This window comes from Saccoglossus kowalevskii, chromosome 4 (genome assembly GCF_978046115.1).
Source record: "Saccoglossus kowalevskii chromosome 4, keSacKowa6.1, whole genome shotgun sequence".
Classification (NCBI taxonomy): Eukaryota; Metazoa; Hemichordata; class Enteropneusta; family Harrimaniidae; genus Saccoglossus; species Saccoglossus kowalevskii.
The window spans coordinates 13,671,677-13,698,610 of record NC_140644.1 but is presented as its reverse complement, the minus strand read 5'-3'; the positions used below and the strand labels follow the sequence as shown (position 1 = coordinate 13,698,610).

General features: G+C 34.4%; 1 protein-coding gene across 1 annotated transcript; it reads right to left on the bottom strand.

The window, feature by feature from the left end:
* Positions 1-445: 445 nt before the first annotated feature.
* Positions 446-25,024, bottom strand: LOC100374226 (FAD-dependent oxidoreductase domain-containing protein 2-like). The gene is made up of 14 exons (XM_085498253.1): positions 24,696-25,024; positions 22,844-23,029; positions 21,644-21,895; positions 20,962-21,216; positions 16,039-16,208; positions 15,747-15,912; positions 14,654-14,781; positions 13,911-13,994; positions 13,217-13,322; positions 12,882-13,056; positions 1,915-2,022; positions 1,741-1,753; positions 865-1,210; positions 446-662 (listed from the first exon to the last, which is right to left on the bottom strand). The coding sequence occupies exons 1-14, from the start codon at positions 25,022-25,024 to the stop codon at positions 446-448; spliced, it is 2,535 nt and encodes an 844-aa protein (XP_085354379.1).
* Between the last annotated feature and the right edge of the window lie 1,910 nt (positions 25,025-26,934).

Here is a 26,934-nt window from a genome sequence, read left to right as displayed (position 1 = left end):
TAATATAAAAACATACATATGCTGACCACTTTTTGTTTGATATGTATATTTTAGGATATCACATACTACAACTGTAAATGCCAAGTATTTTGTCGGGTCTAACAAATATTTGGAAGCAATTATTCTCATATTGAACGAGACATGCCTTTAACGGACAATGCAGTTCGTAACTTTATCGGGTTATCAATAAACAGATGTGATTAAATACCATATTTTAATAACAAAATAGGAGACAGAAACACAATAATACAAATTATAGAATAGACACGTGCGCATTTATGGGGTTAGTGCCTTTTTGAACTGTTGTTATTATTTAAATATAGATTTGTTGTATGTCTATTGTTATTTTTCTAAATAATACTATTTTGAAATATGCCACATAAAATATCAGAAGTACATCAGATGTTTAATTTAGATACCCAAACATGTGCTGTGTTTAAACTCATTAATTCCAATCATCACTAGTAGTGTCATAAGTCCAATCATCACTAGTAGTGTCATAATTCCAATCATCACCAGTAGTGTCAAAATTCCAATCATCACTAGTAGTCCCTGCATCGGTAGTGGTAGCACAGCTCGCATCGTATTCATTGCAACACACAAAATTATTGTTGCACCAATTCATCAAGCATTGGCATGGATCAGCTGTACCACAGACTTGACTACATGAATCTATAAATATATAAATATAATTTGTCAATTTGTCTGACGATTTATGACAACATATTTGATTCTGTCAATAATTATTGTGGTTGCAGGAATTATACATCGAGTAGACGATTTTGAGGTTTTACAATTTTTTTGTCTGACAAACATGGACACGCAATTGAATAGATCGAATATACCGTAATTTAGTCCACCTACCATAGTTGAACACAGTCATGCCCAGCGACATCTTGCTGAACACTGTTGCCTGGTTGTCCGTCGTACCATTTTTCATAATCTGTTGGTAATGGCTCGCCATTAGTGAACACGAATTGCCCCTCATTCACAGAATCAGTAGCTCCAATCCAGTAACCATTACCCATACACTCTCTTAAGGTATCGGTTTGGGAGTTGATATGCTTTCGTATTTTCCTGTGTACTTCTACGTCGTTGACAACTGCCATCATGTCGTAAGAATTGTCACATACTTGCCTGGCATTGGTCCAATTCTGTTTGTCATTGTAACAGAACTTGTAGCATACGTTATTATCTGTATCACATACATCTATTTGGATAAAAATATTGAGAATTCCAGATCACTATATTCATACCATATGTTTTACTATCGGGAATTACAATACTTCACTTGTTAAATAATACAAAATAATATACAACCGATACTGTGTATATTACCAACATGTCTTGCAATATGATTGTTGATATACAAAGCGGAGTTTGTTTACGTACCATCAACGTCCATCTGTAATAACAATTAGGGAAGTTGTGTTAGGGTTATATACAGCACAACGTATGAAAATTTCGTTTGTCATTGTCATTTTGTTTGTTGGACATTTTGTATGTCATTGTAAAAGAACTTGTAGCATACGTTATTATCTGGATCACATGCATCTATTTGGATAAAAATATTGAGAATTCCAGATCACTATATTTATACCATATGTTTTACTATCAAGTATTACAATACTTCACTTGTTACACGGTACAAAATAATACAAATCCGATACTGTGTATATTACTAGCATGTCTTGCAAAATACATAATTTTTGGTATACAAAACTGAATTTGTTTACTTACCGTCAACGTCTATCTGTAATAACAATTAAGGAAGTTGTGTTAGAGTTATATACAGCACAACGTATGAAAATTTCGCTAAAATTGAATCAATTTGATAATTCATTTAACGTGTGTATCAAATGCAAAACGAATACTTAACTGTTTGATAAATATTACATCAGGAAAACGAACTACCTGAATCAGACCACTTGCATGGATTGAAGTCCAGAATAAAGTCAATGCTAACCCAACGCACATATAATCCATTTTAACTCTGGCCAATTGTTTCCGTTTCTGAATAGGCTGGAATGATAACAAAAATACAACAATTGCAAATAACGAAATTGAAGTATTAGAAAGGAAAAAAATATTAATAAATGCGATACTTACTCAAAATGCTCTGCGAGTGAGTCAGTTTTACACTGTACCGTTTGTATTGCGATGCTTTTCTTTTAGACTTCTTGTCAGCTGCATATCATGTTCAGCAAGTTGAAACATGCTTCTTCATGTTTTGGTTTTCGCTGACATGCGCGTTTTTTGACAAGGCGTGATGTGGCGGAATTCCAGAAAAAAATCTTGAGCGATAACGCAGTGTCAATATTTGTGTTGAACAACATCTTTGTTATGATGATATTATAAAAAAAACAAAAGAGAGAACTATGTATATTCGAAGACATTAGGAATACAATGGAATGATATTTGTTAATCTAGACAGTGTCAGTTCATTTTATTTGCGTTGTTATATTTATATATTTGGGCTACAACAAAAGTCTGTGTGTTATGATACAAACCATATGAATAGTTCAGCCGCTCATTCAATATAAAGTTCATATTTACATGACGAACGTTGACAACCCAAGCTAATATAATGATAAGAGCCAGTTGCTAGCACACACAAATGAAGCATCGCCATAAATAACCGAATACTAATAAAGACAAAACATGCATTGAAATAACTTGTAATAATTTACTCAGAATATTGAATACTAGCAAAATACGCACAATGAAGTAATTATTATTACTTTATATATGTATTGTAATATTACATATATCATTGTCTGTGTCACATATACATCATAAATGAACCTGATAAATAAAGGAAAAGATACGACCCAAACCGTTTGGATCACACAATATTGAAATGTTATGTGTTATCCACTACTACGTGTAATGAGAATATCCTTACCTACATTGATATGTATCTATAGGATATAACATCATAATCAATAATTTCATTAACTCAAATTCTTTACTCAATAATTTGTTTGTAAATTATTTGGGTAATAGAAAATGAAGTACAAAACACAAAAGCATAATTACTGGTCCACATATCAAGTTATTTCCGATTAATTCAGAACAAATAGTTCAGCTGACATAAAAGTAAGTTTCACGTAAATCCGAAATGTGTGTATACTTAAACGATTAACAGGTCATAAGTGTAGATCGTGGAATATATAATTAGGTTTTAGAATATGACGTCAAAGCAAATAAATGTAGCTGCAAGGAGTAGTGATCAGTTTGGGACACTAAGCTGTTTAATTCAAGTTTCTAAGAACATGGTTGCCAGGGACAACCCCACCATATATAAAATAAACGCGTACTCGAAGTATACTGTACTGATTGTAATAGTTGCTTGGTGGGTGCCAAAATACATGTATTACTCGGTATAGTGGATATTTGTGTTTTAATTCTCCAAGAATTCGATTTTCTTGTTGTTAGGTTACTTTAGGCGTTGGGTTAGTTGCTAGGAACACGTTCAAAACACGTACAAACCAAATATGAAGAAAGAAGGTGATTGTTTTTTCTCTGACTTTAATGTGAACTTGAGCTATTTATTTGTTTTTGCTTTGCATATTGAACACAGCGTATATCAATGTGATTGTTACAATATTTTATGACCACTGATTAACCCCTTATAAAATTGAACAACGCAAACCACCATATTTTCAATGTAGTCACTTTCACCAAGACATTTCATTTTTTTCATTATATTTATATATTTGAAACTCATAAGAATTCTTGCCAATTTGCATATAAACACCGTAAAAAGCAGAAAAAAATAGCAAATATACCGTCAGAAATTATTGAAAAGATTTGTAAAGGAGATACAAATGTACGAATACCAAAGCATAATTTCCTGCACAGTGAGATATAACACCGTTACAATTTGTTATGTGCGGGACTAAATGCAGTGCGCTCATTATAGATTAGTTTTATACACAGATAAAGTATCACCATATTCAAAAATGAAAATGTATTTTGCAAATGATCAAGTACCCATTTTCCTTAAATCATTTCACAATTTGCGTGATTCTTTTTCAATTCGCGCGAGATTGTCATTGTACGTCACACCACTTGCATGTCACGATCTTCTAACTGAAACGCACACAACATGATGAAGACAGTGAAATAATTACATCGAAGATAGGGATTTCTTTTAAAGTTAGCAAATAACACCGAATAAACGGCAAGGTAAAGACTATGGCTGTAGTAGGATGGTGAAAGTAATGGTACAGCATTGTAACAGTGAATAAGTACTGAGAAATAATTTTAAACTCATAGTTGCTGTCGACATAGGAAGTAAAGTAAGCAAATAACACCGAATAAACGGCAAGGTAAAGACTATGTCTTGGGGATGCCCGGTGGCCGAGGGGAAGACGTGTAGTGGCGTGAAGCTAGGCGATTAGGTGCCGTACGCGAGCGCCGGTTCGAGTCACGCACGCAGTACGTATTTACTATAATTAGACATAGTCTTTACCTTGCCGTTTATTCGGTGTTATTTGCTTACTTTACTACCTATGTCGACAGCAACTATGTCTTTTAAAGTTGTAGTTTTTACACATTATATATTTGTAGAATAGTATAAGAAAATACATGTTACTGCTTTAAACTGTCATTGTATATGTTGGTAAATGTATTTATTGATGCATTAAATTCTAAACTGTCAAGATCATGTTAGAACTTGTTTTTATGTGTATTACAACTACGTCATAGAATTAAAAAAATGGTGTTAATAATACCAAAGAAAATCCAAATGAGTCTATATCAGCTTCGTTTGCTTTATAATTCAATATACGAAGACACACTAACTGTACAATCTTTGCGAATCGTTTTTAAAATATAACGCTCCTAACTTGTCATTTTTCTTTATATTATTAATGATATATTCATGTTATTTTTTTGCATTCTTTATTGCTGTTAACTGGGAAAAATTTTCAAAAAACAGGAAGACGGCTGCATTAAATTATCGTCACATTTTGTCATCAATATGTTTCTCGCATATGATTTGTTGTGATAGAGATCCCATTACGCGTGTTCATCTATCAAACGCATTTCTAAAATTGCCAACACCGAAAGAATGAGACGTATAGTGAGATTTAATTTCGTACACAGAAACGAGTAAAATTATCGTCACACTTCAATACTGCAAAACACACTTAATACATGTTCTGTGAAAATGCCAGGACACTAAAAATACATCCAAAGAATACCACTAACCAGTTCTTTCAGACTGACTCATTTGCATAAGTAAGAAATCTATGTTTTGTGATCGTCTCGCAATTTGCATGATTCTTCTTCCATTCGCGAAAAATCTCTGTGAAAACAACCTAAACGACTAACAAAACGCTCCACAAATTACAGATACACTACTGTGACATTGTTCGATTGAGTGAGAGAAAAATATTCAATGAGTATGAAAAAAAAGACTTTTCGTGCGTGACATGAGTGCACACGGAAATCTCAATTGTAAATATTTTTCAACAAACAAATTTCACTTGTTTGATCATCATGTGTATCCATGGATGAGTTTGCTGATTGATAGATGAGATACCATGCTTTTAAACACCTGTTGAAACTCGTTTAGATGTGTTTTGCAACAAATACACTTCATAATCGCACATAAGATAAGTAATACATATGCTGTAAATATACGACAGCACTTATGACTTATGGTTGTTCTTTATTAATATATCCATGTAAATCGTAAATGTAACGATACTATGCATATGAATATTTCCCTACAATGAAAAATGGTCGACTTTTTTCAAAATAAATCCTTCTAATATGAGATTTAAAGCCAAAACGACATTCCAATTCTGATGCCCTTCAATCAAACGCATTTCTAGCCAATGACAGCCCTGGATACAGTGGGATCAAAAAAGTTCAATTGTATACACATAAATGAGCGAGAGTATCGTCATATTCAAAACCATATATTACGTTCTATGCGAATGTTCAATGACACAGAAAAGTATCACCATATTCAGAAATGAAAACTTATTTTGCAAATGATCAAGTACACTAGCAAAACAGTGTCACTCATTTTTTCCCAAATCATTTAACAATTAACGTGATTCTCATAAGTTCGCGCGTGAATTCCATTGCACATCCCAATACTAGCTTGCCACAATCTTGTAACTGACACGTATACTGTATACTGAATTCAGTGAAAGAATAATATCGGTGAATCTGGAAAATGACCTTCTTTGTATGTTTTTAGATTGTATAACGATTTCAATTAAAGTTGTAATTTTCAACAAGAAATATATAGTTTCAGCAAATACATCTTAATGATTTGAACTATCATTGTATATGTATGTAAATTTAGTACTGATTGCTGATACATTAGGTTCTAAGCTGTCAAGCTCCTGTTAAAAGTTGTTTAATGTTTATTACAACAAGAATAGCCAACTAGAGTCAATAGCAAAGGAAATCAGAATGTCTCTGTATTAGTTTTGTGTAATTTGTAATTTGATAAACGAAGACATATAACACTCCTAGAAATCTATGTTTTGTGGTCGTCTCGCAATTTTCGTGATTTATTTTTCATTCGCTTCAAATCTCTGTGAAATTATCACAAAAGACTGAGATACGATTCACAAATTACAGGCACACTGCTGTAATATGGACTTTTTGTTCGTGTCATGAGTGCCACGGAAATTTCAATTGAGAAAATTTTCAACAAACACATTTGTCTTTTTGAACCATCATGTGTATACATGAATGGGTTTGCTGATTGATAGATGTTATCATGGATAAGCGGCCAATCACCTGTTAGAACTCGTTTTGGTGTGCTGTACAAAAATACACATCAGAATCACAAATAAGATAAGCTGAATAGCTATTCAACAGCACTTTTTCTTTATTAAAATATATATGTAAAATACAAGTAACCTGTAGAATGCTGTGTAGGTAATATTTTTATATTGATTTTTGTTGCATTTGTATCAAATAGTTACCAAACAATGAAAAATCTAAAGAATTGGATTTACCTCTCAGCTGGCTTCTCATGCATAGTTCAAGCCTGCCTAACCGGTGCTTATACAAGGATTTAGTCACAACACCTGGATGGTCGGGGGTTACAGCTTCATGTTCCAAGTAATCGCAGGAAATCGACATTACAATAGCAAATAAAAGACTGGCACTCTCATGCAATTGATGAGATTGAAACATAAATTTTGAAGTCACTGATGTAGGCAATGAATAACTTGGCATAAAGACGAGGTAGTTTATTTAATCAGTGCTGAACTCGAGGCTGAAATTATAATTACGTTCGTTGTCATATTTCACCTAATTTATTTTCGCTGAAAAGTTTTCAGGCATTAATTTTCACTGTGCTCTTTAAAGTCTTAATGGCATTTTCACTGTAAATGAATCTGTGGACAGAAACATTGTAAACTATAAAATACAAACGCCCTTAGCAATGGTAAAACTATGACATCCTAATATATATTGGACAGTTTATTAAATTGGAGAGCATTTCATTATTACTTCACCTAACAATATAATACTGCGGCAATGTTGGGCCTTCCAGAGGAACGCTACTTATTGCATATTAAGTACAAACGCTCTCTATGACACAATTCACCGCCCCGACAAAAATGAAATCAGTGAATACATTAACCCTTTTTGAAATAAATAAATCCCTGTTTTCACCAAGGGGGTGCATGACACGATTGGTTGAAATAAATTAATATTTATGTGCAATAAACAATTTTCAGTAAAATTGTACAAAATGTTTTTTGAGAGCACGCGTAATAGTTTTAAATTGACTGATGTAAAAGGGTTTTTGAGACACGGTTTTGATCCAAACACATGTTTTCTTCTTTACCGTGATCATAGCAATTTAAAAAATTCATGAAGAATGCAGAGGAACGTATATATTTCACCCAGTAATATTGCTCAACATTTTTTTGTTAAATTTTATCACTGACAGGTTACCTAATTAGTATGTATTTCGATAAACAACTGTGTGTATGCGAAGTTTGAAGTGGAATTTTTTTGAATGCATTAAAATCACGCGTAGACTGTAGGCTCCAGCAAGAAATTACGGCGTCAAACTGGTTGTAGGTTGTTTTGTTTTGCCATAGACATAATTTTAGAGCCTGTTACTACACTGTATGTGAGGTTTCTAAGTTGTGTTGATGACTGTTCTGCAACGAAATCGCTGAAATTATTTTATCTCATTGTAAAATGAACGCTTCGACGATGGCCTACAGATGACTGACTTTGAAACGTGCCACCGAGATCGGACGGCGCCCTATCGTGCCAAACCTTCACCAATGTATTCAAACAAATCACGTGATGCGCTGTTCAAACCCGGATTCAACTATTAGGGCGTTTGAGTAAAAAAATCATCGCAAAGCATGCAAATTCAACATTTTCAAACCAGTATACTAAAACGGAAATGCTTAGCGATGCAAAAAAAGGATAGCTATATTTTTCAATATACACATCTCTGTTGATACAATCTCTCACATATTCTACTCCCAATTATTCCTGCGTAAAAAGGAATAGCTTCTTTTCATGTCAACATTCTGGGTAAAATCACGTGATAGGCTGTTAAAATTGGCTGTTACATACTCTTCCGCCGGTCTGGAAAATGTGTTTAATTAGCTCTCATTCAAGAAGCAATAATGGTTTCCCAGTGGGAGTGAAACTGGTTTGACTCAGCCATTGAAAAATAGGGGTGTTTTAAGCAATAAAGGAATAACGCTGGAGTGCACACAATACACTGAATTTCGGAACAAGTCTAGCATTTGATACACCAGCAGAATACCCTAGAGACTAAACATGAAAAGACTACATATTGTATTTGAGGCTGAACCCTCTGTATTGCAATTCCGGTAATTACCCCCATATGTACAACCATAAACCTCCTTGGTATCTCCCACCCACTGAATATTTTCCTACAATGAAAGATGGTCCATTTTTTTCAAAATAATTTCTTGTGAAGTGAGATGTAAAACCATACGACATTCAAATCCTTATGCCCGTCAATCATACCAGCACTGAATGCAGTGAGATCAAACTAGCTCACTTTTGTATATAGTAATGAGTATCACCAGATTCAAAAAAGATGTATAACGTTAATTATGAACTACAAAAACTGTGCGATACGAATACTAACTATTTTTTTCATACTCACTCGTTTTTGATTTAGATTTAATAGAATTATGTTTGTTATACGATTGTGTCCCGGCAAATGGAACTCAACCAAGTCCCGGTAGCAAGTGTGTTCCTTTATATGTCAGTGGGCTAAGCACAGGGATATCATATAGCAGTTCTCATCCCTTTTTGAAAGCCCAGGCACACATTTTTAACCATTTTGAAAGTGATTTAAGCCGAAATGATGTGCTTTCTGTAACCAACAAATCACCCCCTTTTGAGACAATTGTCTTTTTTTCTAAGGGAATTTTTGGTGATCATCGTGCAATGAGTGTGATTCTTCAATTCGCGCGAGATCTTATCACATCACTTGCATATCTTATAAATCCTTTATATTCATTTTCTTAATTTATGAGCCTATTTGCATGTCGATTCAGTGAGAACAGTATATGATACCTATATCTGGGAAAAATGTTTGTGTCATTATTTCACTGAGCGATTTCGTTTGGGGATTGCAGATTAATATGCTTTGTTTACGTTTAAAATGCATAGTACGTTAAAAGTTATCAGAGATTGTAGCATATCATCAACAATTATTTTCAATACTTTGAAGGTAGCTACGATAATGTATCTCCAGATTTCGACAGACAATAATATTCTGTATATTTTCTCAATATTTCTTTCTATATGTCAGCAAGCAACTAAAACGTAAATAAAAATACAACCGGACATAAAAGTAGAAACCACAGTCACCATGTGTTATCACATCATCGGGTATGAAGCTGTCAAAAACCTGCTAAGACTCGTTTCAACCATTGCAAACCAGATTTACAAATGAAATCGTTTGAATGTTCATGCTGCACATTCGCGTTCACACAATGCATTTAGAAATAAATTCCACACATGGGTTATTTTTTTTTTAGATTTCATTGAATTTTGATTCATATGAATAAATACAAAATATTCCTAAGACTATGTTGTAGAATATGCAACTGTTTTTAACTATCATATGTATTCTTGTGTAGATTTATTGATGAATAAATCGGACACTAAGCTTTTGTTACAACTCATTTTAATGTGTTTTACAACACCTTGTCAGCAGATAGGAAACTGGAGGAGGGGGAAATCAAAATACCTTCAATGTGCAATTTGAAGAAACAATGGCAGTGCAGTGTTGCCACAATGGTTGTCAATGTAGAACTTGTCATCAAATTAACTTTATTCAAACTTATCAACTGACTTTGCAATAGCAATGCTCTAGTCATAGTAATTTCAGAAAACATTGTTGTGCATGGTGATTTTCAGAAGCCAGTTATTTGTTAACCAAATTGTACATTTTATTTCCTTTTCTCAAAACATAGCGATCTGTCATCCTTGGCAATGTACGTGATATTTGATCTACGATCTATGTTACTGAACAATAATTAGCTACCTAGATTTAAAATCATATGTGAGCCTTTCTCATAATGCGTATTAGCGTCTTGCGTATAGCCATTTATTAAACCTAAAGAAGATTTTCTGTTAAAGGGCATAGAAAACAATTTGGACGAATTGGGATTAACCTTTGTTTTGTAACCCCTTGTTTTCTATTCTTATTGACAAATAAGCACTTATTAGAATTACAGAAATACACATGATGTCGTTTGAATGATGGTGCTTTTAATATACCCATTATATATATGATTGTCCTTATCAAGATATATAACAATGGTTTTTATTCATACCTGCATACAAACATCGGTTTTTACATAGCAGGAAGTCGAATGTACTTGATGAGCATGAACACTATTTAGGACATTATCAGTATTAGTGAGTCAGAATGCATACAAAATGCCCCCGTGTCTTGTTTTTCTATAAACAAATGTGAACTAGAATTAAATATGAGATAATTTGAAGTTTCATGCTGTAAATATACGACAATGATTGTTCTTTATACAGTTTCATGGTTTGCATATGATGTGAAAAGTGACACTAAATGTAAAATTCGACCAAAATGTTGAATCCTGAAAATCACTATTCCACAAGAATGTTTTCAAAAAGTACTATGGCATTATTAATTTAAATACAATTTACATGTTAGGCTCGTTGTATTTCAAAAAAGGTTTGTAAATACTGTACAGTTACAACCACTGTGGCAGTACATCGCTGCATTTGCTAATCCAAATATAAATTACACTCAATATAATCAAGCTCGCACAGACAAATATTCTGATTACCTCTGCTGTTAGCTCCAGTTTCCCGTCTTCTGACATGTTGTTGTGAAACGCACCAAAACGAGTTCTAACATGAACATCTGCGTATCATATGCACTCACGCATACAACGACAGACTACATGTTACGTGTATTTGCTAGAAATATTTCACAATATCTATATAAAGTAATGTCTTTTTCAGGATTCTAATTGAATTCACCAGATACAATAGTGTACGTGTCAGTTGCAGACAGACTATCATATTAAGTAGATTTTGTAGGATGAAGTAGGATTTTCTGCATACGTATATTGTATTCAGTAAGAAAATAAAAAAATGTACAGTTGTACATTGCATTGTCTACAAAATGTTGTTTAAAGACTTTTCACTGAATCACACACGAAATTCCCTGTTATAGACCATCAATATCTCAACCCAAATTTGATTTGCTAATTATTCAATTTAAAAGTATTGTTTTTACCATGTAAACGTACATTAACTCGTAATAAACACATTGATGTACTTTCATGGAGTAATCTTTTGGTTCCTTTTGTTATTAAATACGTTATGTCGTTGTTGCTATAGCTGTAATAGTAATATGAAACTTAATGGCGTCGTTTGTGTCGTCACTAAACTGCACCCTTTGATTATTATTAATGCTTGCGTGTGGATATATTCATATCTCACCATTCGTTGACAATAATATATCATGACACGTTTTTTCAATCGATTATGCAATATAATGCTCACAGTTCTACATATGTAACATTGGCTTATTCTTGCTCGATGACATGGGATGAAATGTCGTTTTTCATTAATATAATATTGCAAATGCATTTAAATTTTTTATTAGTGATTTTCTTAGGTTTGTAATAGTTTTCTCCCATAATTCATTGCGCATGCGTACAGTAACATGCTCAGTAGTGCAAAATTTAAATTCGGCTCGAGCTACCTTAATATTATAATTATGCATCTTTCCGCTTCACGTGATGTTAAAAACATTTTCAGATAATATCAATCCTGTATTCTTTCGTCTCATGGGCATCGTAATTACACACAATATTCCACTGTAAAAACATATCTACAAGAGGCTTTAATTTGTCAATCAAAATTATTTATTTACTTTTTTATAATCACGAGTAGGTAACTAAAGTAACTTGGACAAAAAATACCGCTAAGATCTTGTCGATAGCAAGAGTCATACAATACTGCTTGATTCTCTCAACTCCATATACCATGGCTACATAGGGAATTGAGTCCCAACACACGCTAAAAACGCGAAGGCTCATGGATAGACGCTTGTTTGTAAACAATGACACGCTATGGCCCAACTGACGCATGTGCAGGTGACGACTCCACCGCTTTAATAAAAGTAAAGGTCGTACAAATTGTTTCATTGTGTATAACTGAGATACTACAAGTCTATGCTGATGTATAGAATTTATCTGGAGTTATGTCACTATTACAACCTTACTCAACACCTCTGTACAGAAAACCAGTACAATTATCACATTCGTCCTTGCCACTGTAAAAGCTACTCCATCCCACAGATTCAGTAATTGTTTACCCTAAAAATGCTTTACTATTCTTGTTTCAAATTCACCTGGTGAACCCATCTTGAGTTGATAGTCATAATCTCGGCACATTGAAGACAGTGATTTACTAGTCATTGCCATGGAGAAACATTGACTGTCATATAAATTACGGAGATCTGTTTGGAGACAAGACTCTAGAAATCGACGTAGCAGCAAGATGTGACTGAAATGAGACATGCAATGATTCGCCATTAGCACATTGCAATAAGATTGTTGTATTGGCAATGAGCTTGTTCATGAATGATGCTTTATTTGTTTTATTTTATCTTGAACCAAATGAACTGATGATATATACATAACATTATAGTGAAGTGTAATATTACCTTTGTGGGGCCGTAAAATCTGTTAGAAAGTCTTCTACGATGTGATGTATTTTTCTGGGTCTGGGTAAGACCATAGTCCTTGCTGGCGACTGTGACATCGCTTTTTCTGTGTGACAAATAACATGATACACTAATTTCAACTAACCCGAAACACACTGACTTTGAAATCATGTTTTCTAACATTGGAGACAATTACATTTGTAATGTTTTGATTTGCAGCTCGAAATTATTCAAATATGAATAAATTTATTGGCAAATGTATAATCACTGATAGGTAAATGAAAGGACAACTCTATCACATGAACATTAATTCACATTAACTTTCTTAATCATTGTGGAAGCTTTTGTTTAATCACCCCTCGACTAATTGAAGTAATAATTTCTATTTTGGTAATCCATTCAAAATCATCGAATTTTGCTTTTATTAATTAAAAAGAAATGATATTTAATGTATCAAACAGCATCTTCTACATCAGCTTGGATCGGCGTGCATTTATACATACAGAAACGTATACCCAAAAGAGAAGGCTCGTGTCATTAGACAGGCATGTGAATTTACAGCTCAATGAAAAATTGCTTGTGTTGCCATTTTAGCCAATTAACCGCTTCAAGTCTGAAAAATGATGATAAAACATATATAATGGGGTGTAATTTGTTGATGAACTTATATTTGAAGAAAGTAGTAGGCTCTTACTTGATGGCAGGGCATCATAGTAGTATAAAACTGGGTGTAGAAAATACGAAAGATGAGCTTTCCCAGGAATACCAATAAACTGAACTAATAAAAAATAAGAAAGAATATGCAGTTATTCAGTAACATCACTCATACAACATATATATTCTACTAACAATTCTATTCTATTTCTATAAAATGTTATATGCTGTACTATACCTTCCATAGATGAATTATTTACGAATATTCCGCGGAAAACACGTCTATACTGCATATGTCAAAATATCTAACTATATCATCACAGCCAAAGATACACTAAAATTATTATTACAATTCTCTTGCTTTGGTATTCTGAGATACGTACATTCAATACAACCACTATATCATACAATCATACGTGCATATCTGGACTCCAGGGCCAATCCAAGTATAGGACTAATACCGTAGTCGTCAGTCAGTCATTTTGGTTAGTCGTTGCTGCCCAACTATATTGGAGCATGTCAGCCTCTCATCAGGCATACCCGTGAGGCTGTCTCCTAGCAATCAAGTGATGTTAACATATTATACCTTACAATAAATGTTGTAGGTACAACTACTGCGTGTCGTCAGGTTACAGTCACAATGTTTGAATTTGTCAACGTAAAACGAGAATGAACATTAACAACTATATACTACATATGTTGAGCCTCCTATTTGCGTTTAATTTTGTATTACGAGTGTAAAATATATGTTTATGAACCAGATAATTATCTCAAAATGCTCACAGTTTTTGTATTGTCCATACTCCATAACGATAACCAGTACTTCCTGAGCAGCATGTCCCGTCTTCTCATGTAACTGGTGAATCAGATTGATTGGGAACTCCTCAAGATATGTATAGGTTGTAGCATTTCTATGTCAAAACATAATACATATTATGCGCAGTAACATGATTTTAAAGATTGTTATTATTCCATAATCCAAGGCATTGTGTAGAACATCACTCTACGTTCATTGGCTTTGTCGCAACTGATTTGTTCATTTCGTGGCAACAATTCAACGCCAATTTTGTTTTTAAGTTAACATATATTATGGTTACTAGGTTTGTTTTAAGGTGTTATGAATCAGACTTGGGGAAACTATTTAAACAAGTACTGCTAGAATCTGCGATGAACAACGTATTCATAGAGAAAATATTTTAAATACAAATTAGCATTCAAATGAAAAGAATTGTGTCATTTGTAAACAGAATTTATTCGTAAATGTAGCAATTATATAACAACAGACACACCACATTATTCTTTCAGGTTCAATAAATCCTTGTCATAATCTTCTCTGAAAACACGACACTAACGTGGGTGTTTGCCCAGCCCAGCTATCACGCAATAAAGAGCAGTGCGTTGACTTGTATTTTCCCCATTTTGATCACACCGAGTTGTGTTTATTTGTATTTTTCATTTTATTTGCATATGGTTGATGTAGCTGATGTTTTGTCACTTACATTTTCAGACTGCTTGTTTATTATCTTAGGAAATAAGACATCTAATGTTTGGAGTCAGATGAGTGCGAGGATTTATCGATATTATTACAAATGTGTTACTTTTGTGAATGGAATCGATGTATACGATGACAATAAAACTGTCGATTAGATAAAGTACGCCACTTCGTTACCCTCGGGTCATATAAACAAACGCACATTCTATGTATACGATGACAATAAACCGTTAACTGTCGATTGGATAAAGTATGTCACTTCGTTCCCCCCGGGTCATATAAACAAACGCACATTCTATATTAGTACTATTAAATGGATGGAAGTCTAAAACATTACTACTCGTCAGTTCGGTGGCGAAGTAACAATAAATAATATTCACTTACTTAGATAATATGACAACATCGCCGAGAAAACCATACATGTGATATGTTCCAGAAGCTTCATTGACACGTTTAACAATGTGATTTAATAGTTCTGTTGTAGGTTGTGTAACAGATGGCCAAGAGACATTGTGATTTCGAAATTCCAATATTCTGCTAAGTACCCGAGCTGTTAAAAGATATAAATACGTGTTAATCGTTTATAATTCTCGCATTTAAATTAAATTGTATCAATGAATCTTATTGTATGCTCACATGGTAAAAATAATTTTATAGAAAGAACAATGTATCTGACCTGTATATCTGAAACCATGTATAAATCCACCAGCTGATTTTTTGTAGTCTAAAGAATGAGTATTGGTGCCAGTAAAGAATAATCCTGGTACATTGACAGCCTCATAACTGTGGGTAATTGCAGGATACTTCTCTTTCCCTTTGATTATACCTGGCTCAACCTGTACACTCCTACAATAGACATGAGTCAGTCAAATAGCAAGATTTGTTGTACTTAAAGTAAATCCGACATCATGTTATGTGCCACATGGTTCTGCAAGACCCTTGACACATCGACAGAATAAAAAAGTGGTCGGTCATGTTTTTAATCGGAAAACCACTACTTATAAATATGAGAAATATGATCATGTCATTCAGTGTTCATTATACACTCCGTCTGAATTCTATAATAACCGGATATGTTAGTTGGACATGACTATATTATGTAATATTTATGTGTGTAAACGATCTAGCTGGGTCACGTAAATAATAATGAATGTTTGATTGAGCTGAGTCTCAAATCGTTTCTACAGTTTCCAATAGATCTAGATATAGAGATACAGTCGGCAATGAAGAAAAATCTGGATACAGTTGACAGTTTAAAATACTGTTGTACTCTAATTGGAGTAAACCGTGTTAGTAAATTTGTACGAATGACAATATACATAATAACAATTTTTCCGAATCCACATTCAGCTTTCCTTATTCTCCCGAAAACGAGAAAATCTTTTGAAATACACCACGTCAGCCTGTCCATTGATTGACATTTGAACACACATTATGTAATGACATGCAGCACTCACTTCATGTTTGTTTTGAATGAAACTAGAATTAATTAATAAAAAAATACATGTTTTTTTCTTGAAACATATAATTTCAAATTGTAATGTGTGTGTGTGTACTTGGATTGCTATATGTTGCGAGGACAAAAATACAGATATATACCTACTTCCGAGGACATACACACCTTCCGAGGACCTTTTCATAGTCCTCGGAAAACATAATTTATATTAATAGTTAAGGTAGCGAGATAGTTTTTTGGCATGAAAAATGTAAACATCTATAATCGGAGTAAATTTTACAAGAACCTATACAATCTATATATGTTTGGAAAGCCCTTGACTTGTACTTTTCTATTATTAATATTTTGTGAACATTGTGTTTGTTTTAGCGTCACGTGATTCTGAAAATCGGCGCGGCTGATAATTAACTAACGTGAATACATTTTTAAATGTCAGCTCTACGGTCATGCATGCGGCCAAAAACTTTACACTGTTTTGAAGCAAGGGTCATGAAGTTTAAATCCGTATTTCTATTTTTTAAATTAAGTTTTTGTATTCCTCTCCAAAAATGGAAAATTTCAAGCACGTTTTTTGCTGTTGAAGTTAGTGTATACCGGTGGTTTGCGCGAGGTTTGTGAAAATACGCGATAGAATTTCACAAAAATGTAAATACGGATACGAAGCCAACATATTCGAGAGTACGAAAAGCCAAACGGCGACATCGTAGCGCTACTCACTGAAACGCCATTTAAAATTAGGTCAACGCAATTGCCAGAAATCGAACACCGAGAAATCGGCACTTTTATGATTTTAAACTTCAATCAAGGTTAACTCCCGTTTTAGCAGCAACAATTATATAGGTTGGTAGTAAATAAATTACCTTGAAGGTTGTTTTCAGAAAAAATCATGATTCGACATTTATGTCTGTGAAAAAACTGTATTTTTACCGTTTTCTTTCACGCTATGGAGTTTTGACACGGTCTGTGCTGATAACGAACGGTGACGTCATTCATTACAGCTGGGATTATGCAACGTGGGCGGTTCTGTTTGCAGGTAGCAAACAACACAAATACTACACTGGGCCGTTGAAGTGTTTGTCAACATAGCGTATTTATGTTTGGGCCGTTTTATTTGCAAACTTATTTTCTTGAGTATTCCACAAGTTTCAAAGTCTTTTAGAGACACAAGAACACTTTCCGACAATAATTATCAGACTCCCGCGAGCAAACTTGCGCAGAATACGGTAGAATAAGAAAATGGAATGACGGCTGCGGGGTAAGTTTTTTTATGTGTAGAATTGGAAGAAATGCAGAGTAAATTTTCAACACGAAAATATTGTAAATCATCATCCGACGAGACCGTTTTTGTTGGACTTGTTATTTTCGGGAGGGACATTTTGTAGTGTTCGTACAAGTTTAGTTTTCATTTTACCTGAATTAGCCTAAAGCGATTTTCAGACAAATTCGAAGGAAACGCTGCCCCTCCTCATCAAAGTGTTCGTCTTATAGCACATTTACATGCACTCTTTTTGCAGGTACGTCGGACTTTGGTTTGATTTTGGTTTAAAATAGTAACAACCACCATCAGCTAAATTCAAGTCCATTATGTTCGCAAATAATTGTGCTGCATCAAGTTTTAAATTTGCCACTTTATCGTGAAGATTCTGGCGGTCTCGGCAAAGGAAGCTACCGTAGTGTGGCTCCCCAACAGCAAGTACATTGCGGATAATTTGTTTTTCTCATGATGATAACAGTGATCAATCACTGTCAACAGACTGTAATGTTTGTTTCAATTGACGACTCTTTCAACGTAATTCGACCAATGAAAATGCAGTGTTCTAAAATATTGACAGACACTAAACAACCCCACGTGGTTTCTTGTTATGGCTATGATGGGGCTTCAAAGGGTCTTTTTGTCATCTTTTTGTTGCTTTAACCGGACTTTTCTGGTCTGTTTATAATTCACACTTCCGCATTGAATACGTCGTACTATCTTGGGAAACATCCTTTACCATTGTGAGTACCGCCGTTGAGGAAACGAAAACTGCTGTGAATGACGGTGGAGTCAATGAAAGTAAATTACTGAACAGCAAAATTCAAGAGGTGTTAGCTGGGGAAGCTAACACTGGAGAAGAAGATGACGAATTTGACTTTTTGGACGAAGACAGTTTGAAGGTGAAGATATCACAGATGCCCTTCAAGTATTTGTGAATGACGCTGACGAATCCGACGTTGGGGGCTTTTAGTTTTACAGCCAAAACAAAGTCAGCTTGGACTTTCAGTTGCGAGACGTGACCCCCCCCCCCCAAAAAAAAAAAACGCAGCCAGTGATACATTTCGAAGACAAAAATACAAAACAATCGCAATCAAAGACGCCGACCACGCGCGTTAGAAATAAATAGAACACGCTGTTTCACTGGCTTCTTTCACTCACGCAATATAATTATGCTATTTCCAAACGCTTATATTGATCACTGTAAAAGTGGATAAATTCAAACCAGCCATCAAATTAAAAATTCAGATCTCGTTGAATGTCAATCAACACGGAACTCGCTACAGGTCAAGGCCCCCTGATCTGATCCTAAAAAGCAAATCAAACAGAAATAAAACAAAAATAAAAAATCTCCAACTGTGACATTGTACTTTTATTTTGACAACAGATTTAAAAATAACATTTAGAACATAAATTTGTCTTCCCAAAATATTTTTAAAAAATCTTAAAAAATACCAAACTGCCGTTAAACGGCCCGGGCGAATGTATGGCAAAATCCGGTAACATGTGATACACTCATGTACTATTTTGTTTATACAAAATTTGTTGTGTTTCGAAAGTGTTTTTTGTTTTTGTTTTTGCTGTACAGCTTCCTCCTCTTGAAACGAAGCAGTGCACATATCTTATCAGCTGTGTGTAAACTACAAACAGATATCTTATCAGTTGTTTGTAAATAGCTTAGCCTCACTTCAGTTATGTTTGTTAACCATGAATATTAATGAGAAGCACTCATGGGGTGTACACTGGATAAACAAAATCTTGGGTATTTGTTTGCACACAAGAAAAAAACCAGTTTACTTGTACAAGATATTATTTTTTCAATAAAATAAATACACTAATGTATGTGGCATGCCTTATGGAGCTATGCTTGTGATTTTCAAAAACAAAATGTGAAAAGTGCCCAAAAAACTATTCCGCTACCTTAATTAATTCGATTATTAATACGTTTTGCGAAGCTCAGGTTTAGTATCTGGGGGAAGGTATGGTTCAGTTTATATTAATATTAATATAATTGTACCATACCTTCCCCGATACTAAACCTAAGCTTCGCAAACATTTCTATGTTCAGTCACGGGATATTCAACTCTTGTTTAATTAAACTTAATTAAAATGCAATTCTCCATTGTTTTGCATTGTAATTGAGTTTAATTAAACTACAATTAAAACGCAACCCTATATAGGAACGCGTTTTAATAGAGTTCATATCGCAACTATATTAAAAGTTAATTCAACTTTATTAAAAGTTAATCCAATGAGGTCCTCAGAACATATAGCAATACAAGTATGTGTGTGTGTGTTGGTGTAGACGTAGAAGTGGAGCCTGTAGACCAGACATACACAAACAAAGTGGAGCCCTTTGTACAAGTGGAGCCCCAACTTGGTGGCTCCACAATGTTTCATAATTTATATTAATATTTAATCGAATTTAAGTCAGGTTTGCGAAGCTTATGTTTAGTATCGGGGAAGGTATGGTTCACGTTATATTAATATTAATATAATTATGCCATACCTTACCCCGATACTAAACCTAAGCTTCGCAAACATTTCTATGTTCAGTCACGGGATATTCAACTCTAGTTTAATTAAACTTAATTAAAGTGCAATTCTCCATTGTATTGCATTGTAATTGAGTTTAATTAAACTCCAATTAAAACGCAACCTTATATAGGAACGCGTTTTAATCGAGTTCATATCGCAACTATATTAAAAGTTAATTCAACTATATTAAAAGTTAATTCAATGGTGGCTCCACAATTCATGGGACACCTGTATATGTGTGTGTGTGTGTGTCAACGAACATGATCTCATCCTTAAATGCCATATCAGCATCCACAGTAATTATATCTAATAGCCCTAATAATTAGTATGGTAACACGAAGAAATCAACTTACCCGTCAAATAGACTGAAATCAAATTTGAATCCAAGGCACCGAATAACGATATCATATGGATCTCTGAGGGCGAATTTATCAATTGATCCTATTCCTTTGTGCACAGTTGAGTTCAACTCAAATACATCGCCTTGAATAGTGTCCACATAAATCTTGTCACCTTGTTTTATTAACTTAAGTTCGTTTATTGGCGCTTGATATATTCCATCAAGTGATTTTAATCGAAACGTGTCGAATAAATCGCTATTCACCGCTCTGAAATTAAAGGATATATTCAATAATAAGTGAAAAAGTAGGTAAATAAGTGCGTAAATATACACAACAGAATACATTATGCAAACAATAAACGATTAACCAATGAATTGTTTTGTTAGGATACATCTTCTGGTGAAGCACGACACATTGATTCAACTTCTAATCAACCACAATAATGTATTTGAGTTAAGTGCGGTTGAACTGGATGACACCTTGCCATACGAATTGAAAAAGAGAGTACCCGAGAGTACATACACCCCAATCATACTCAAATAATCAAAAGCAATAGAGTCAATGCGAAGCTACATACAAGACCCTGATTGGCTACCCAACCATAACACTTAACAGTCAGACCAATCAGAGATCAGCTTGCTGCATTTAAGTTTCGACTCAACTGATATAATAATAGTATTACTATCGAATTTACCTTACGTCTCCAACATAATGAGTCTCCCATGATAATTTGAATTGTGTTCTGGAAATTAAGTGGATATAATTGGTATTTGCTATGATATTATCAGCAGTCTCAAATCCTGAATTCCCCTTTCCCATTATCAATACCGTCTTCCCTTCATAGTCAGCTTTATCTATTGACATATCTTCATATCCCACTGTATGTTCAAAGCCTTTAAAATACGGATTATTTGGCAAGGATAATCCGGTTCCAACAATCACAGTTCTGGAAGATAAATAAAACGTGGAATGAAATGATGAGTGAGCAGTATTAAAAACGATTACAACCATTTCCTAACCTAGCTACGTGTTATATAAGCATCTAAAGAACTCCTAAAACAAATCTGTGTTTCTATGCATTATAAAATGATGATGAGATGCCGGCAAGGGACTCTAAAGTGACTTTAATAACTATGGTGATTGATGGATTTAGCAACCTTCGCATTTAGAAACCACGACCATCATCGTACGTGCATTTACCAGGTTCTTCTAAATTTGTTTTTCCTTTACTATAGAACCTGTGAATTTGTTTCCTTTGATTGTAGCCCACGTCGTTCCCCCAAACATTAGTTTCCACTGTTCCTACAACAATGATTCCATTGTGATATTTTCCATCTACTATGTACTTAAGGCAGTACAGCGACTGAATCGACCGACGTGTAGCATACTTTGCGGTATTATCGTGATAAACTATTATAGATATTTTTTCAACTTGTATCAATTTAATACGTGACAAAACGTGTTCGTTCAGTGATACGATTCTTCGAGTGCAAACTACCGGATTTGCCAACAAGTCACAATTGCGAGGGCCTGTAGTGTGTAAGCGTGAGGGATTGTGTGGGAGTGAGTGTGTGGCCAATGTTAGAAATTACAAAATAAAAAACGCGTTCTAATGTTACGTCAATAGTCTCGAACGCGTCGGTAGACAGAAGTAATATTACATGGGGAAGTTAACACATACTGACATAGTCGATTGAACGCACGCGTCCTGTCAGACATGGATGACACATTAGAAATGTCACACCTGCATATCTCAAAAATGTCTCATTGATGTCTTGTAAACTAGGCATGCAGCATGCGTATATTAGAGATGTAAGAGACGTGACATTCAATAAATTGGGAGACAGTAACTGCTAACTCATAATATATATTCATAAATTGAAGGGCAACTTACTTGCATTCATATATATTATGAAAATGATCCTGCAATTGAAACCGTGGTTGATCTGCAGTAATATTTATTGATTTGACGTTAACAATATTGGTATTGTACTTGACATTGATACCAAGTTTTTTTGTATAATCTTGAAGATATTTCAAAAACATATCAGCGTGTGGGAAGAAATCTCCAGAATAGTGCCTGTTAAATGAAATTAATGTTAATATTGCAATAATAACAAATGATTACAAACTGACTGTGTAATATACATATTACAAGTAATAAAAAGGCGAATCTTCAAACAAGTTTCATTTTTAATAGGAAGCTGTTACCAGTATAATGGCATTTTTATATCTGATCAACTCCCACATATTATCACCACTGCGTGTTGTATGGGAAATAAAGGATGAGGCACTGCCATCATTTTCGTGGTGGCATAACAAGGATGAGAATGTATGCAAATAACAAAACTCAATGTGTGTGCAGTGGTATGCTTTCAGATTTCAATTATGCAACAAAAACTTCTGAGATAACGAAATGTGAATCTACATGAACAGTCTAAAATGGTCCTTCGAGTCAAACAATCATTGTGAGTTTGTTGTGTTGACGAACCGTCCAAATGTGGGAAAACATACTGCTGATCAACGCATAATGTTCGCGCGTGACAGGATGAATAGAGGTCTCACTGCCCAGTTATCACTTGCTACATTTATTCCAGTGGTAATAATAGGTAAATAAGCAATAGCAATTACAACTCTATACAATAATTTTACAACTGAAATGGAAATAATGTACTCAAACAAAAGTCTTTCTGAATCATTTACAGTTCCAAGTACACAAAACAACAAATGGTTGACGACGCGCGACGACCACCGCCCTTTTAAGTAATATATTCCGCCATCTGAAACATAATGTCTGTGGTATAACTACATTTCAAATATTGACAAACAAAATAAAGATAGTAGCATTTCCCGTATATGTGTTTTTTGATGTCAAATTATTTTGAACAAAATAATCTGAAAACGTCAAGCAATTTCAACGAACTGAAATTTCATAGACACTAATTGTTTTTTGTCATCTGCCCAGTTGTACAACAGAGCATAGACACAAATTGCTCCGGGATCTCATTGAGTGCTAGAGATACACGCCAGAGAGCTATAGCTAGAGACTTGTTGTGTCCCTCAAATCGAGTTCCAATGTCTTCCGCCATCGCGTCTACTCCACTAATCTATGTAACCATAGTATTTTGAACAGTTGAAACGATCACTAGCAGAAAGAGGCACATAAATGGTTCGTGTATCTCCGACTCTAAACGAGATTCCGGCGAAAATTCCCGTTAAAGGTATATTTTGACTTTTGCAATGCAAATGAATTCAATTTTAATATCCTGGTATTGTATGACCACATTTGATGAAGGGGAACACATTAATAAAACTTACCCGTAACAACGCAAGACGAAAAGTAATTTACGAAATTGTACTGTCGGCAAAAGTGTGTAAGAAGCCTTAAGTAATATACGTACTATGCAATAAATACAGCAGCTACTGAATTCGCAAGATATTCGCTTTGTCATAAGCCGAACATAGTAATGCGCTCGAATCGCAAACAAGATTCTTTTTTCGACGATCGAAAATGGACTATATTACAAAATCAATATTCAATGCTTCGAAGCAGAATTCGATCAGCAATGCATGGCGGGATTAAATGTAATGAAGGCAGTGATCATGAATAACTTTGTTGATAAACGGCGCAGTGCGTCGGATTGAGATCAGTAAGTTGGGAACATCAAAATATTCAGATTCGATTTAAAAGCTTTTAACTATGTTTTGCCGGAAATACAACTTTCACAAGAAACATTGCTTTTTACCTCATCTGCAAACTGTCATCGTCGCTTAGAAGAGAATTCCAATCGTGTCTCAAATTAAACTCCTTATTTGTTTTTCCAGTATTCCGTTTATTGATACTGATCATTGTCCTGTGTCTTGGATAGTCTATGAAGAATGCGCCAGATGTGTTGGTTCGTTCAAAGATCAAGTAGTCTCTTCCGGCTTTATGTAAGAAATAACCTAACTGTAGTCCTGATGGTCCAGCACCAATTATGCAGTAATCTTTCTTTAATTCTGGTTGGTTTGTCGTGCACTTGGTGATTATGGCCTGCATATACAGCCATATCAACCAGACGATATGTGGCAACATGCTTGCGACAAAAAAATACAAATTTATTTGTGTAGTAGAACTGCTGAAAGAGAAATGTAAGACAAAACCTTAGTGAGATACTAGCGGTATTAATATAAGACTGGGATGCCACCTCGATGGTCGCTAAGTAATGGAAGTGAGCGAATGTGTTCCCAATATTGCATTTGCCATGTGTCGTACCTTACAATTTACAAAGCGTATCTGTTCCGCACAACGAGATGCAATTAAAAATAGGAACAATAAATAAAAAATGAATGAATATAAACAGTGAAGTTGCCATAGTTCTATTTTACTCTGAATTGAATTGAATTAGATAGATATAAGTGTCTTGATTGAGCATGATGAATGAGTTTTAGTATTTACATGTGTTAAATGATATTATTGATGTCATAATATGATCACAATACCTGCAGAGATATATAGATGTATTAAGTAGCTCGACATACCCTGATACAATGTCGTGGAATTAGAAGTACTGTGACAGTCACCTAGCTTCAGAATTAATGTTTCCCCGTTGATAAACGGGTGTTTGCGATGCGTGCATTAGTCTACTTACACATTTCATGTATTAACATGCTTAAAATCGATATATACACATACTAGGGATAGTGGAATTGTGATTGGCGTGTTTGAATAAAAATTGTCCCGTTAAGTCTATTAGCGTGGACACGAGTCAACATGTTTTAACAACAATGTTTGCGATAACATTCTGCAGCTGTGCTGTGATTGGTTAATGAATTTCAATATCCAGTCAAATTTTCACTGGTTTTTATTGTTGAAGCTATTTTTTCATATCTCGAAAATGATTTCCGTGACACGATTTAGGTAAAAAGACATTGAAAAAGACATTCAATTTAATTTAGTTATTTTTCTGTGTGATAATAGTTGTTTACAATAGAAAGTATTTTCCCATAGTTCATTGCACATGCATGCAGTAACAAGCTCACTGGTGGAGCAATGCAAAATGGTGAATATTATGCGTCAAACATTGGTAATGCAAAACACGTTTACACACACAAACACACGTTCGTGGCTGGTGGCATTGATGCCTCCTCCGATAGTGATGTATATAAGGCGTGTAATATACATTATATTTACACGAAATTTGAACATGCGCTGCATGACGACTGTAGCGCTTTAACGACACAATAATCTTCTCCTGGCATATACCCAACCACATGCGACGATGGTAGCGCTTTAACTTAACGACGCAACAAACCTCTCCTGGCAAATACCCAATTATTTCTCAGTACTTATTCACTTATAATGCTGTACCATTTCTTTCATCATCCTAGTACAGCCAGATCTGAAGGCCGTTCATGTTCTCTGAACGTAATATGGTCGGTTATTAAGCATCCTTTTTTGGGAGTTCATAAGTGTGTAGTGATGGCAGATGCAGCACAATAAACAAACGGTGTTTATCATTCCCATCTAAATGTCAAATGTCCGATGGATTAAGTACGTGGCAGTGTAATTGAGTACGCGGTGGTATGTTTTCCTTAAAGAATAGAAGCTGCTATATACGTTATCTTTACCTTATTTACCTAACATTAACACGGTCGCATTATTATTATTGTTGTTAAATGTATTTATCTAGTTTTAATATACGTGGTTTCCAAAAAGGGAATTTAAAATAGAATAATTACAGACAAACGATCATTCACATAACAACACGAAACACAAGATTCACAATCGCGCACATGGTGAACGTAAATATATTCCAACATTGTATGTGCTAAACTTTAGGGACAGAACAGAAAGTACATGGGGGATTAGGCCAGTATTTTTGAAGGTCGCGTATATAAAATTGCGACCCTCCCTCCTTCTTATTGTAAGCATAGCACATGTATTAAAACTATATATACATACTTAGTGACTTTCTTGAACTTTTCCTCTTTAATATGTTAGCC